This window comes from Embiotoca jacksoni, unplaced genomic scaffold (genome assembly GCF_022577435.1).
Source record: "Embiotoca jacksoni isolate LCO1_2020_lvr unplaced genomic scaffold, fEmbJac1.0.p SCAF_9, whole genome shotgun sequence".
In the NCBI taxonomy this organism is placed as follows: Eukaryota; Metazoa; Chordata; class Actinopteri; family Embiotocidae; genus Embiotoca; species Embiotoca jacksoni.
Genome location: NW_027185447.1, coordinates 12,516,540 through 12,532,765, shown reverse-complemented (window position 1 = coordinate 12,532,765; position 16,226 = coordinate 12,516,540). Strand labels below are relative to the sequence as shown.

The 16,226-nt window shown below is 40.4% G+C and overlaps 2 protein-coding genes across 3 annotated transcripts in view; one reads left to right on the top strand and one right to left on the bottom strand.

Annotated features, from left to right (window-relative positions):
• Nucleotides 1-16,226, bottom strand: part of cacna2d3a (calcium channel, voltage-dependent, alpha 2/delta subunit 3a) — a 115,798-nt gene that overhangs the window by 19,029 nt on the left and 80,543 nt on the right. For both annotated transcript variants that reach the window (XM_069140524.1, XM_069140525.1), the window contains 8 exons: nucleotides 15,644-15,705; nucleotides 15,417-15,484; nucleotides 14,004-14,049; nucleotides 13,403-13,500; nucleotides 13,191-13,284; nucleotides 12,833-12,928; nucleotides 12,568-12,689; nucleotides 11,666-11,743 (listed from right to left, as the gene is read on the bottom strand). In XM_069140524.1, coding sequence (XP_068996625.1) covers nucleotides 11,666-11,743; nucleotides 12,568-12,689; nucleotides 12,833-12,928; nucleotides 13,191-13,284; nucleotides 13,403-13,500; nucleotides 14,004-14,049; nucleotides 15,417-15,484; nucleotides 15,644-15,705 — 664 coding nt within the window. The remainder of the gene's footprint in view (nucleotides 1-11,665; nucleotides 11,744-12,567; nucleotides 12,690-12,832; nucleotides 12,929-13,190; nucleotides 13,285-13,402; nucleotides 13,501-14,003; nucleotides 14,050-15,416; nucleotides 15,485-15,643; nucleotides 15,706-16,226) is intronic.
• Nucleotides 1,983-10,961, top strand: LOC138192844 (leucine-rich repeat and transmembrane domain-containing protein 1). Its single transcript, XM_069140526.1, has 4 exons — nucleotides 1,983-2,581; nucleotides 4,330-4,714; nucleotides 4,825-5,030; nucleotides 6,490-10,961. Exons 1-4 carry the CDS (start codon nucleotides 2,575-2,577, stop codon nucleotides 7,041-7,043), a joined length of 1,152 nt encoding a protein of 383 aa, XP_068996627.1. The 5' UTR covers nucleotides 1,983-2,574; the 3' UTR covers nucleotides 7,044-10,961.

Sequence of the window (16,226 nt, the reverse complement as noted above, 5' to 3'; positions counted from 1 at the left end):
CCATCCAACCTGACGGAACTGGAGAGGATCTGCAAGGAAGAATGGCAGAAGATCCCCAAATCCAGGTGTGAAAAGCTTGTTGCATCATTCCCAAGAAGACTCATGGCTGTACTAGCTCAAAAGGGTGCTTCTACTCAATACTGAGCAAAGGGTCTGAATACTTATGACCATGTGATATTTCCGTTTTTCTTTTTTAATAAATTTGCACAAATTTCTACATTTCTGTTTTTTTCTGTCAAGATGGGGTGCTGAGTGTACATTAATGAGAAATAAAATGAACTTTTTTGATTTTAGCAAATGGCTGCAATGAAACAAAGAGTGAAAAATTTAAAGGGGTCTGAATACTTTCCGTACCTACTGTATATGTGTTCATGTACTGAAGAAAAGGCAATCATAAGGGTGTACTGTAGATGTGTGTCTTGTTTCCCTTTGTTTGAATGAGTGCGTGTGTCAATTCACATTCCAGTGACAGCATAAACAACTCCAGGACAGACGTACACTCACACGCACCCCTGAGAGATGTAGTGGTTTGCAAATTTGGAGGCACATTTGTCCGGCAGCATAGCTCCACAGCAGCTCCACAGCAGCACAAGGGCGGATCATGTCAAGATGCTGAGTAACTCTGAGGGGATGAGCTGAACAGGAGGCTGCCAGCAGTCTACAAGACCTAGGCTCCACTGACCTTTCCTGTGTGTTCTTTTTGGGGCAAAATTGAGGTCTGATTGATTGTTGTTGTAAAATCCAGACAATACAGTATATTCAAAAGACTTAAAAAAAAAAAAAGATAAGGCAGGTCAGATGAAAAATGCAGAAAGAAATCTCTTTGTTTTGGTCAAATCTCATAGAGCTCTCTGAATGAGCCATAACTTTTAATAAAAAAAAGATCATATGCAAATAACAATCTTTGTAATTTACACTTAAGGCCTTAACGCCACATGCATTGAATGCGTCACGGGAGAAGTGTGAGTCACATGGTGATAATGTATGGCATTCTGCTCAGTGGAAGAATTGTGGGCCATGTTTTTCCTCTCTGGGGTTTTTGTAAATTGACGATTAACATTTTTAGATGTTGCAGCACAAACGCAACAGACTGTCTGGACACATCAACCACATGGAGTTTTAGCAAGTGCAAAGATGTCATCACACATTTGAGGATGTATTTGCCTGTGTAAGTGCATTCAAATGTATACGTGACTGTGAATGCAAGTATGTGTGTGCAGGTGGATTCTCCTGTCAACGCATTTCTGTTTTTTAAAGCGTCTTCATGCATAAATCATTTGTTCAAGCCTATATCCACTCATTTAGCGCAATAGATTAATAAACTGGTGACACAAATTGACTTCAGTTTCTACTCCGTATGACATGATGGAAATAATTGTCAAGCCCTTTATCAGAAGAAAGGATATAAATATGGATGGGCAGGAGGGTAAATACTAGGGAGGTTACTGCAAGCCAAGGTCAGCTTGTAAGCTTAATCTTATTCATCGTTCAAAATGATTCAATCATTAATCTCTTCCCATCTCTTCCTTTGTTCATTTTTTGCTTCTCCTTCAAGCGACCCGTGAGCTCATATGAGTTTAGCAGTCAATCCATTTACATGCAAAAAAAAAGAAAAAAGAAAAAAAGAAATCTATGTAAATTTACAGCAACAGTTTAATATCCTGCTGTGTGTGTGCATGCATGTGTGTGCATTCGTGCGTTCTGTGTTGCTGTGCTGGGGGCGTGTTCTGCCAGCCCTTCTGCCCAAAGCTCATGCATAATATCATCAGTGCATGCCACAGCAACGGGCATCCTCTGACAATGTTCTCTGTGTATTGAAGTGTTTGAGTATTTGTGTAGACACGCTGTAATCCAGATGAAATGTTGTCTTGTTCAGTTCTTGCCAAAGCGATAGGAGGTAACGTGTATGTCAGAGAACGTGTTTGTGCTGTGATTTAAGAGACACAGCTGTCCACTGGGAGATGACACACCATCACACTCACCAATACTACTGGGGACAGGGAGAGAGAGGGAGCAAAACACAGAGAGAAACAGAGGCAGACAGAGAAGGACGGAGTGGTGACTTGATGTCAATAGTAGGGCAGAAATTTAACAAATTCAAGCAAGAGAAGAGGCAAAATAGGAAAAAAAAAATACAAGGCAGGAAAAATACAAAAGCTGGCATGAGAGGTTGAGAGATAGTAAGAGAGAAACAGAGAGAGAAAGAGATAAAGAGCAAGAGAGAGAAAGAGACAGAGAGAGAGAGAGAGAGAGAGGCAGAGCTCCCTAACTCAAGTGATTCCCAGGCTGGCTTGCTGGCAGTGAGCTCTATGCTCTGATCTGCCTGCTCTGATGGGGTTTCTTGCTCTTGCAGGCAGTGTTGGGGATCCTGAGGGCAACACAGGTCTCTGCTGCTGTTCTCGTCCTCGCTAATTGCTTCTATTGACCATAGCAGGCTGCACGGATGAGAGTCAGGACAAGCTAATCTCAGCCTCACTGACGGCTAATGGATCATCAACCAATAACAGTCTCTACAAACCAAAAAGGGAGCTAAAAGACCTCTGAACGTGAGCAGCCCAAAGACGACTGGCAGATATGAGAGGTAGGAGCTCCATCAATTGAAAGAGTGTGAAAGCATTTGTGTGTGTCTGTAGTTGGCTTACCAGGCTGCTGCTATCAGCTGTTAATACTAGTATGTTGTGGGAACTGTTGTATAACAGAGGGATCATAAAATACTTTCTCATGACAGTTCTCTGATAGGATGCAAAATTGCATTTACATTTGCATGTTTACAGGTGTGCATTAGCATTCCTTCTGAATTTGTCTTGTTGCAATAGGTACTCACATTGGCACCGAGCTGGGTTTAAGTGGTACTTGCTGTGGGTTGTGTGAGCATGTCATTACAAACTTCTTTGTGTGTACTTTGGGCTGGAGGGACACATCAGAGCAAAGAGCCATTCTTCTGTGTTGACCTCATTCCAGAGCTGCTGTTACAACGCTCCACTGAGCTGATGCTGTGTTTATGTGTGTCTGTGCATGCTTTGTATGTATATGAGTTTGTTTAGGAGTAAATGCACACTTAAGCACATGTGATTGAACACATTCCTGTATGCACACACGTGAATTTCACGAACAAGGTTGCAATTAACACAGGGCTTTGCACTACAGCGTGCTAAATCTCAACCCAGCCATGTTATGAGGCTTTTTGATGAAACAAGTAACACAATATCATAACAGCAGACACCGCCAAGAGCCACTGTACCAAACTAACACCTGAAATTAGACCTAGGGGCAGTTGTGCCTGAATATCACTAAACCTGTAAATCATAATCCATTGCAAAAAGTTAATCAGCCAAACAAGACAAAGCCGTGATTAAATGTTTTTAGTTTTCAATGCAACAAAGATTTTTGTACTTGCCAAGTGATACTGTTGCAAACTACTAAATGCTAAATGTTGTGAGTGGTGTGTGTCGAGTTTCACACATTGAATTTTGCTGTCCCATTCCTGTTAACATTTTTCAGTGGTTGGTTGATTATTACTGGTATTACTGCACAGTGTTTTCTATCGTATGAGACACAGCGCTGCCTCACGACAAAGGCATAATTTAGACAAAGATTATAGTGGGAGATGTTGCTTGATAAAGAAGAAAATGTGATAATACCCTTTTAAGATTACGTAAATAAAGAGTACATATTTCCAGAAAAGCACAATTGCTGTGGAAATGCTCAGATGAGCATTTTAGCTGTTGTACCCAGCTGGTGCAGCTTATCTGTTCAGGATCTCTGATTGTAACTTGTGAGCTAGCTAGATTCACAGGCTTGGGTCGGGCCTCGAGCTAGTCAAGCCAATGCTATAAATACTGCTGTGATGTTATAGAAGGAATGGACATGTGAAGTCATCGCAAAGGGAATCAGACACCCAATATGTGCTGCGTATGGATTTGTGTGTGGGTGAGGGGTTATGAGGATTAGCAAAGTCACAGAGGGCCAATGTCTAAGGGGGTGGGAGGTGGGTGGCATATTAGAAATAAGTTTACTTTCTGAGTTATTAGATAAACAGCAATGCTGTCTGAGCACAAACAAAGTGAACTACAGTCTTTACATTTTACATATTTATGTGAAAAAAACAAAACATCAATCCTATGGTTTTTTTTACAATCTAAATACTGATGTGATTCTATGCAGTTATGTAGTAGTACAGGATTCTGCTCTTATTTTTCATCAAGCTTTAAAATTAAGTCTTTAAACTTAAAAACATATATGTAGCTTTATTTTTTTTAAGTAAAGCTGCAAACAATTTGCCCATTCTTTTGGTGTCTAATTCAAAATGATGTCCCTGTTTCTCTACAGTGATACTGGTGTGTACTATCCTCTCCCTCCTGCCTTTGTCACATGCCTGTCCAAAGGAGTGTAGCTGCAACAGCAACACCAAAATTGTAGACTGCCGGGGTCGAGGCCTCTATGACATCCCTCGAAGACTGCATCCCGACACCCAAGAACTATATCTTCAAGATAACCGTATCAGGGGTCTGGGATCCATGGCTTTCAGGGAAATACCTCTTGTCCGCATTCTCGATTTATCTAATAACTCTATAACATCTATTTCATCAACTGCTCTGCTCGGTCTGAGGACTCTGCAGCGCCTCAGCCTGGCCTACAACAGCCTGAGAGAGTTTGACAAGCGGCTGCTGGGACCTATCCGCTCGCTTTCACACCTTGACCTCTCACACAACAGGTGAGGGGCCCTGACATGGAAAAGATCAAATTTGTTGTATATACTATAAGTTCAATTTAATGTAACTCACTGAATCTCATCTCATTTCCTTCCCACGTGCCTTATAACAGCTTGTGGGGTTTGACCAGCTCTATTGGGGACAGTTTGAGGAACCTCAGCCACCTGGGGCTAGCGCACAACAGGCTAACACGATTAGACCGTTCCCTGTTGGAGGCCCTGACCCGCCTGGACAGCCTCACACTACGAGGCAACCCCTGGAGGTGTGACTGCCAGCTTATAGGCCTCAAACTGTGGCTAGAGACCTACCTCTTTAAAGGTGAGACCACTAAAAGTTCTAGACAGTGGATGGGGAATGTTTGCAATGTATCCAATGTACATCTAACACAATGGATTTCCTGCTGTGCACAGTGTTAAATTATGGTAATGCTGTCCAATGTTTTAATAGATTGTTCTTTGGTACTTTGCCATTGTTGGATAGTTGCAGTAGAGATATACAGGAAATGTGGAAAAGAGAAGCAAATAAATAGCAAGCCAGTAGTCAAACCAAGGACAAACCAAGCACAAAACACCGTGGTACGCACATTAACCGCTCAGCCATTAGGTCACCCTGATAAAGATGCAAATACAAATAATTCCCAGCCTGGGGATCAATACAAATAAATATCCTACAACTACTGTAGATGAGTAGAGATGGTGCAACTTTACTGTAAAATACCCCTCAATAAATTAGAGGCTGATCCCAAAAATATTATCTGTTAATATATTTTGTCTTTGGACAGACAGATTTCAGACCTGGCTGAAAGTTCTGTTCAAATAGTAAAGATGGTAGAATGAGAGCTTGAGTGTTTCATGTTGACCAGCATGTAGCTGTGGAAAGTAAATATATATTATTTACCGTTTATATAAAATCTTAATTGATCAGTACTGTGTTTGGAGAGAAGACCACAAGTGTGTTGGATATGTATCAGACATTATGACAATCTACAACCTTTACAGTTGAGTCGTTATTGTGACTGTTGGTTCATGCATGAATAAGAATCTCCTGTGCCGCAGCTCTTATACTGCAACTGTACTATAGTGGTCGCCTCTTCAACCAGTGATACTGTCTATGGGCGATTAAGAGATATTTGTTATTGCAAACCCCATTATTTTCCATGCTAGACCAAACCTAGGATGCGTTACATAACAAAATTACCACTGTACAGTGAGAACTAGGCTTGCTTGCAGTTGGCTAGCCCGCCTACATGCCTGTTACCCTGACATAGCTTTTGTCTTAAATGCTGAAAATTGTAATTACTGCAAAACAGAACAATGGACCCAGATACAAGGATGTATCCTCAATAGAAAGCCAGTGGTTAATCAGGAAGGCAGAAAGACCCTGTGTGACATGGCATGGTCGACATGAATACAGATAGATGAAAAATAAAGAGATTTACAGGACAGACAGGGGGCAGCTGATGAAGTTTCACCAACAGACTCTGTTCATTCAGCTCTGGTGATCCAACTGAGACTCAATTTGAGCTGTTAATCATATCACACTTGCTCATGCGGCCCATCAAAGTAAGCCAATATACCCTAGATTAAAAGAATATGAAGTAATGGGCTGTGTTAGGCTCAGCTTATGATTGTAGTTTCTTCTGTAGTAAGCTGCCAAAAGGGAAATGGGTAATTAACAGGAGATGTGCTTATAATACACAACAATGGACTGATCCATGTCTCCTAGTCCTTCCTGCCCCTGTGTTGTTCTTTTCTAACTTTTCAACTCTGATCCATAGGTGGAGTGGTGGATGACGTGCTTTGCTTCCAACCAGAAGAAATGAGGGAAAGAGACCTGCAGAAAGTCCCCTACCAGCTCTTCCATGCCTGTATGACTACAAGCTACCATTACCTGTTTGCCAACATACACCACCTGGAGTCTGAGAGGCTACTGCGCGGCCACACCCATGGCAACCATGCTCATCCCTCAAACCATGCTCTCCATGTCCCCATGGCAATGGGGGAGGGTTTTGGTGGTGGGGCAGGAGGAGGAGGAGGCGGAGGAGGAGGAGGAGGGGGAGGAGGAGGAGGGGGTATGACAGAGTGTGAACCTAAGCAGAAGCATCGGCCTGTCAACTTACGCCATGCGATTGCCACAGTGATCATCACCGGCGTGGTGTGTGGGATCGTGTTTCTGATGATGCTGGCTGCAGCAGTGTATGGCTGCGCCTACGCTGCTATAATGGCCAAATATCAGCGGGAGTTAAAGAAGAACGAGGAGCTGGCTGCAGCAAAGGGGGCAGATCATGCCACAGCGGATGAGAAGGAACCACTGGAGAATGCTATCGCCTAGGAATCGATAACAATAACCTTGGACTTACAAGCTGGGCTTCAACCCTTTAACCTAATCGTCTCTGGATGCCATGTGTGTGCTTGTGCATGTATGTTCGTGAGAAAAAAGAAGAGAGAGAGTGAGATTATTTATTTTTGTGGATGTTCACCTCACTTCTGAGACTTGGGTAGCTAAACTCCACAGGTATTTGACTATGCACTGATGAGAAGACAATCTTCTACTGTATGCGGGTTTGAGGGGCAGGCCAAAGAATTCAAACATTCATGTCATGAGAGAAATGCATATCACAGATAGGAACAAAATGCTATATATTTATAACTGTGTACTTGTAGGTATAATAGTAAAGCTCTGGTATTTATAAAATGGATTTTAGAATTTGGTTGTCTTTTGGTTGTTGTTCATAATTCTGAGTCTGTTTTTGAGGTAATTTTGAAATCTCATAGTAGGCAGCTGCTGTCAGTAAAGTTCTGTCCTATGTTGTTTGTACGTATCATTAATGTGAGTGTATGAGAGCGAGAATGAGACCGTTTGTGTCAGTGTTTCATTTGTGCTCAAGTGTGTGAGGACATATATACTGTATGCACATATTACAGAGAATTATAAGCGTCTGTGCCTAATAACGTGATATAGTTTTGAGGAGGAAATATGTTTTCTTAAAGGATATTTTTCTGATTTTTCTGAGAACTGAGGTAAAAATGGGATATTCGTTGAAGCAATAATGAAACAAACTAAACCGAAAACAAACAACAAAACCTGGACTCAGTCTTGTTGTTTTTTTACAGCTTTCTGGGTTCATGGGTGTGAATTATCATCCTGCTGCACACAATCAAACCCACACAACTTTTAGAACTACAGTCTTTGAGAACAGTGGAGTGTTGTTTGTTAGTGACTTAATACTGATTACATAATGGTAGTCATGTCCTTCAGTATGTACGATATAAAATAAAGGGAAACATTTGACCTGATTTCTGTATGTATACTGACAATTAATTTTAAAAGGGATGCATCATTTAAATGGGAAAAGTATCTTTAAAGGAGGATATTTTGTAGAAAAACATTTCCACTTTGGAGTGAATTCAACTATTAGAGTGTAATTCTCTAACTGTTGACTTAGACTGTAAAAATAAAAAAAAATATTATTGATGAACCTTTCAGTTATTTTCCCAATTAATCTCTTAGCTGTTTGGTTCTAAAATGTCAGAAAATGGTGAAAAATGTTGAACAGTCTTTCCCAAAACCCCAAACTCAGCCTAAAATGTCGTGCTTTGTCCAGACCAACAGCCCACATCCAAAGGATATCAAGTTTATTATCATGGAGGACCTAAAGGAACCAGAAAATGTTGACATGTGGGAGGTTTGAATCAGAGAATCTTGACATTTTTTTCTTTAAAAAAAATACTCAAGAGGATAAATCTATTATCCAAAAAGTTAGCTAATTTTTCTGTTGATCAGCCGATTTGTTAATGCACTTATGATTGCAGCTCCAGTTTCAACCTGACAAGAGAAAATGGTAATGTACACATATTTAAATGACAATAATATGGGTTATACTTGCTATTCTGTTCAGTTTGTATCTTTTCTTAAATATATTGTCCCAAACCTGCTATTATTGTGATCGCTCATTAGAAAATAATTATTCTATGAAGCAATATAAGATGATTTGGAAATCAAAATTTTGCCTCTTTTTATTATTTGCAAAATGTCACAAAGAGGACATTCAGCCAATGTTTTTAGATAACACAAAAAAGGTAGCTTCCAGTATACAGTACAAGAATCCATTATTATCTATCCATCTTTCAATAATTAGCCATGTTTACCTTGGTCAGTGTAGCGTAAAGGCACATGAATGTACACAGATGCCTTTGGTCTTTACGCCTGACCTGACTTCCATGGCTCTGTGTATAGTATTACGGCAGCAGACTCGCTGCACGTGGCTCAGGATGTGACCACAATCACTGAGACACACAAACAGACATGCTGGCATACACACGCGTGTACGTGCGCACACAGTAACACTGTGACTCAAATGATGTCTGCGGGGCCCATGGTGTGTGATGTCATCAGCCTGTCCTGTTAAGTTAGTGTATAGCGTATTCACAAGTCTACAGCTCAGTGGAGCGCAGGGCAGTGAAAACTGGCCCTAACCGGCCTATGCTAAATTTGCATTCTAGCCTACATCTCTCCTCCCATCTGACTCTGTTATATAAAATCATCCTTACAGACATCCCCCTGTCTGACAAGCATGATCATCATTACTGTACATCAGCAGCACCCACAGTAACAATAGGGTCTTGATAAATCCTTGTTCCTGATTAGTCATTTGGTTTGCTGCTATGCAGGATTTGAGAGACTAGTATTATCTTAAAACAACAGTGAACAAGTCAACAGGGTCGAATAATATTGTGGGCTGGTGTAAACTGTGGGCTGCTTGTGTACCACTGCCAGAAATCTGATGCACACTCTGTGTGTGTTTCTGTGTGTGTGCGTGCGCTGTGGCACCGCACAGACTCTCCCATCTCTGTCCTTCTGCTCTGGTGGTTTCCCCCAGGCCAAGACTACCCATAATGCACTGCTTTCATGTCAACGCATTCAGGCACCGTGAAATAATTTTTTCTTCCTTTGCCCTTTTATTTCTTCTTGTATTTTATCACTGCATTTCCAAAAGATTTTCTCCTCTTCTTCCTTTTCGTCATTATTTATTTTCTCTTTCGAGATATTTTTGTGATTCCTCTGTTGTCATAACAAGCCCTCATATGTTGATGAGAGAATGAACATTGATCATCATCTGAAAATTTTCTTTAAATATCAGACAAAATATGTGCTCCATTATGGTTTGTGTAATTTGTTGGGCATTGGAAAAGATAGATATACCTCACATGCCATACACATTTGAATAGAGCTCCTAATGGTGAATATTATGGGAAAGTAGGAGCTACAAAATGGATGGCATTATTAACATAAATAAATTTGGAGGCACCTTGCTACACCTTACAGTCAGAACCAGCTAGATTCAAGTTTCCAGTCAGTGTTTGATGTCCTCCAAAAGCCTGTCCAGCCTACATTGCCAGGATCAAGCCAACACCCTGGCATGCCCACTGTTCCTGAGAGGAGGTTCCTTAGAGCAAGTCGTGAGCTACTGCTCAAAGGGGAAGAGGGTAGAGGTGAAGCACAGGTGCTTTAGGCAATAGCTGACATTATATGCACCAAAATACAACAGAGCAAACTTCAGCTCCCAAAACCTCAGGTAAAGGTCAGGGCCTCAACTGGGCTGCTAGCCTCACCTGGTGACTGGCAGCAGAAGGTTGACCAAGGGAAGCAGCTGATAAAACACATTACAAGGACAACACTGAAGCTGGATTTGGTTTAAACATCTGACTGTAATAAGAAAGTGATTTTGCTGGAACTCATTGTCCCCTTGCAAGACTGAATAGAGAGGCCCACAAACATAAAAATGTCAGATATTTTGAGCTGGACGAGAAATGTAGAAGGCATGGGAGGAAGGCCCACTGCAAGCCCATTGAGGTGGACTACAGGGGCTTCGCAGGTAAGTCTCTACATCAAGCACTCAAGAGGGTTCCAAGAAATAAGAGCTACCCAGAACATCATTGAAGTTGTAGAAAAAGTGTTGAGTAAGCCGTGGCTCAATATGGGACTTTGATACAATACAGGGAGTTCTCATTGTTGGCTGGGTCACCCAGGTGAGAGTGTCTGATGATCTCAGACATGACTTTGGGTTTATAACTAATTATGTGTCCATGATGCACCACCAAGTTGCTTGATAAATACAACTGTGCAAGAAACACATTGTCTGTACTATCTGCATATTTCAGCCTCTTCGTAAGATCATATTTCACTTAATGTACTTGTTTGAAAATTTCTACACATCAGGAGCTTGAATAAAGGTTTTCATTTTTGCAAGCAAGGTGTTAATTACTCTAGGAGTTATGCCAAAAAATGTGTTACAAAAAAAAAGCTTCTTAACTTTTGTTCACCATCTCAACTCCACAGGATTGCATTAAAAGCATTACATTAGTTATGATTCACAAAACAGTGAAGGAGTGACTGAGGGGGAAGATACGTGATAAATGACTTCATGTCACGGTTTTCTTAAAGATAATACAAAACTACTGTAAAATCATATGGCGACATTTCAATGCTCCCCCTTTTCCCACTATTATTTCCATTTAATCTGTTGTTCCTGTCCTCTGTAACCGAAATGATGGCTAACAGAACATAAGCAGCACTTCATACCATCAACTTGCTGATTGCACGAAGTTGCATTATATGGGTGTAACATTGTGGGGCTTCTGAGTCACCAGGATGTGAGATGAGGCACGCCACAAAGAAATCATCTAGGCCGCAATTCGCCTTAAATAGGCACAGAGGCAAAACACAAATGCACAAAAGGCGTTTATGAAACTGGTTCCTATTAATATACTGTATTAGGGCGTAAATATTCTTGAATGCAAATGGCCATGCTATGTTGTACATTCAGGCAGGGGCAAACAGACCAGGATAACAAAGTTTGAAGTTTAAAGAAAAGAATATTCTCTGTCAATGAGGATGTGTGTGTTTGTGAGAGAGTGTGTGAAAGAGAAAGAATCACTTGAGTTTCCACTTACCCGCAGCTATGGGTGATTTCCTCTCATCCAGAAGCTGAATGGCAGTGCTGGCCAATACAATGCTCTTGTTTTCTGATCCTAAACCACACACATGAGCGCACACAAACACAACCCACACAAACACACACGCAGAGAGTTCACATCACAGTCGCATCATAATTCCTTATATTAGTTCTGGAGAGAAACACTGAGCATAAATACCACAGAGTACTATTTCATGGCTAACTACCGCAGTCCTGAGAGGGAGAGTGCATCTCAGGCAAGTCCGGTGAGTAAATACAAGGCTTTCAGATCACTTGTATTCGCTGGCACTAATGGAAAGCCTGAGGCTGAGCTGAGGACAGATGAGAACACATTCTCCCTTTGGAAGAGAAACCATTTCTTCAAGAAATAGTTAAACTGAATACGTGTGAGGTGCTTGTGTGTATGTGTGTTTTTTGTGACTGATTGTGTGTCTGTATGTGTGTTCTGGGCAAGTCACTATGGAAAGGGCTGAACCTCTTGCGAACATATCTTATTTCAACCCACAGCAATCAGTCCTATCCACAAGAACACAGCCCAGAATTAATAAGAGAGGAAGGGGAGGTACAGACGCATGGCCAGAGAAACTGGCCAAATATGGGTGAAAGAGGAAAAGAAGCGACAGAGAAAATTTCAAAAGGTCTGACTAATACAAGGTGGTGAATTAATTTAGTTGTGGATTTCACAAAATAAAACCATTTAAATCACCATTTAATGTGTGTTGATAACTTGATTTTCAGCTTCTTGTTGGTACCATTCTTGTTAATTACATTATTTCACACTAGGAATAGAACAGATTTAAAAGTGCTGACTTGTCCCCAAACCTTTGAAATGATATGGAGAATTGATTTATTATCATCAAAATGAAATTTGAGACTGACCTGTGTTGAAAGGCAGAGAGTAAACAAAGGTACCAGGAACTTGTTCTGCCGCTCTCTTGTACCACAGGGGAAAGTGATCGGCGTTGAACACCCCCTCCTTGTCTTCAGCTGTCAGGAAGTCTCTTGAAGCAGACAGGAAACAGATGATACAAATGATGTATGCACAAAGCATAATTTATAATAACTGGCAACAGACAGACACATATAGCACACACTTCCGCTCATACATACACAATGACTGTACACATACACTTTGCTTACTTACTGATTTGTGAGTTCATCCGGCACCACAAACAGGTTAATTCTGGACAGTCCTGTTCTTGTGCCTAGGTAGGCTATCTCCACCCCTTTATCAGAGTTTCTGTATAGCATGATACAAATACATTCAGTAATCTGCATTTTTAGGCGACTGTAAGTTTGCAATTAGCATTATTAAAAGCAAAATCTCTTACAGAAAACCCATTTATTATTTTTGTAAAAGCAATTGTATCCAGTTATTAACATTCTATTTCTGTTTTATCATAACCATCACCCTTTCAAAGAGCAAATTCACTATGAAATTGAGCAAGTTGCTGAGCTTTCAATGGCAATATTAAAAAAGAAGAGTAAAGTGGGTGACTTACTCTGACTTATTGAGCACAAGGCTGGTCCAGTAGGCTTCCAATGGGGCAGTCACCACAGCGTCAAAGAGAACTTCCTGAATTAGCTCCTTGTCACCTAACAAAGGCAAAAAAAAAAACCTCATTTTTACACACAAATCATGCCGACTGACTTCCTAGTAACAGCTGAATTCAGTTAAAAAAAGGTGGGCTGTAGACAAGGAGCTATAATTTACATTGCAGGTGGGGTTCATGTCCATTGAGGTACAGTTTGATCGCTTCCATCTGGGACAGGTAGCGGTGCTCTGGGTGCTCATCTATATTGCAGTATGTCCTGTAACATGACAACAATGGAAAAGACAAACAGTCATAATAATGTATAAAACAGTAAAAACTGCATCCACACAGTTTCTTTTCAAAACTTATTTCTTGGCTGGTTATGGAATATCTACATAAAACTGCAAGCGCAATTCATCTTTGGTCATAAAATCCAGTTGCTTTCAGTTGCTGTTGGATTGCAAGGCATGTACAATGAATAAAATGTGAAGTAAAACAAAGACTGTTTTTTTGTTGGTTTTTTTTCATTTACAAGCACTAGTTTGAAAAGCGTTTCTGTAATGTGTTTAGATGTTGGTTCGTTGACCACAAGTCATCAAGTGACACAAATCATCAAGTCAAAGTCCTACAGATCCCAAAGCTGTTGTAGAACTGTTGCATTGCAGTAAAATTATACTTTGATTGATTTTATAATTTGGCAGAATATTTAGCACACAGTCCAAATACAGTGTCACTTGAATCAGAGAAGAGGATGATGTAGCAGTGCCGACATACTCTTACCATTCGTCTGCCAGCGCTACATCAGGATGCTCCAAGTCATGAAGTCCTGTAAGAAAATAACAACTAAATGTCTCAAAACAAATAAGCATAAGCACTCAATAGGAACTCTTAATAATAGGGGGAGGCATCTACATCGTAAATGCATGCACTCTTAAACACACACCAGGGGTGAAAAATGGGTTTTTTGAATGGATGTGACAGGTCTGATTAGATCAGGAAGAGCCAAGTCATGCTCAGAGGGCTCGGCATGATGGACATGTTTAGAGAAACACACAGACAGACACACACACACACACCACCACCACATGAATATTAACACGCATGAGGCCTGATGTGAAAATAGACGCACACAGGCGGGGGCAGACATACACACTGTCAAGACAAGGACACGTACAACACACCTAAGGAGCCACTAAAGAAATATTTAACTTCCTGTCCAGCTGTGGCTTTCAAATTCATTATCACTACTTTTCTGTTGAATGCTGATGTGAGAGCGACTGTGAGAATGTAAGATTTAGAGATGCAGAAAATGTAGAAACAAAAACTACACACAAAAAAACAATAAACTACTTAAATGAGGGGTGGAGAGTGGCTGAGAATGTTTACTTGAGTGGAGTTATATGGTAGCATTTTGCTCTAATTTATACTCATAATCCAATTAATAAGTTTGTACTGCTACTTTATAATGCTAACTGTTTCCTAAAAAATACACATATCAGCAACAGAGTGTACATTTATAGTTGGCATGCTTAAATAAAAACGTTGGTTCTTTGTGTCAACCATACCCGGAAAAAGAAACCACAAACACAACTAAAACCTGTTTAACACCACACAATTGTCAAAACCTGGTGTTCCCTCCAGAAGTGAAGTACAGACAACTTGCTTTGGAGAAGTCATTAAAGCCAGAGTTGACTGCAGTTATTATTTGTCCTGAATAAGCATTTTGCAGTTAATATCTGGAGTTGCTTGTCATAAAATTAAAACAAAGTCTCAAAATATTTTTGACATAAAACAAATATTTTTCTTTTCCTAAAATCCCTTAAAAAGCTTTTGTATTATTCTTGAATTTAAACATCAGTAAAACTGTAAGAAGCATTATGATACAACTGTTATAATATGCTACGACATTATATTACTAGTATACACTATAGTAGTAGTAGTATAATAATACTACTATGGTATTGCCATATGTACAGTGTGTATTGTGTCATAGTATCTGTAAAAGTTTATGAAAACTTTTACTGCTGCAGCTGAGTTGAGAAATACATGTTCATTGAACGAGAGACACAGAGAAATTAAGCGGGAAAGAGAGGGAGAGAATAATAGGCAGATGAAGAAAAACAGGCAGAAATGATGTGGAAAACAAAAGATTATAAGTCCCAAAGGAGAAGAAGAGAGGGGAGGATTTCCTACCTTCCTCCACTGTGACATTTCCTCTGAAGAAAAACTTCCCGTGGCCTCTGGAAAGAGCTACCCCCAGACTAAAAGTAAAAAAAAAAAAAATGACGACAACAACAACAACAACATATTTTCTAAAGTGACAACTCATAAATTCTTTGTTGTGCAGAGAAAACAGGGAATACTGGTTTAATCATTTTCACTCTGTTCACTGATGACAGAAATGTCTCCAGTCTTCTTACCTGAAAGGAGTCCCTTTGATGTCTGTGTAGTAGTAATCATTATGCAAAACCAGCACACGTTTCTGAAACAAAAGATTAATAAACTCCATTACACTCCATAGGAAACTTGAGGCAGTGTGATGACAGTTATCTGATGTGATTCCTTGCAATCTGGCTCCATCTAGTGGTACACAGAGTACAAGCCTACGGATGGGAGTCTCAGTTTGTTAAGATGCAGCTGGATGTGTATTTTTGTAAAAGATTGTGAATGTGTGCGTGCAAATTTAAGTGAGTGTATGTGCATGTGTGTATATATTTGTATTTATATACTGAATGTATAATAATCAGGCTGATGTATTATGCTTTTAACTAAGCTTTGAAAATGCAAAGTGCATACACACATTCACACACACCTGAATGTCCCTCTCTCTCTCTCTCTCTCTCTCTCTCTCTCTCTCTCTCTCTCTCTCTCTCTCTCTCTCTCTCTCTCTCTCTTTCTTTCTCCCTCTCTCTTTCTCCCTCTCTCTCTCTCCCTTAGACAGGCAAGTAGTAAAACCGAATCACTGGGCGGCTGTTGCTCTGTGTATTCAGCAACATGTGCTTG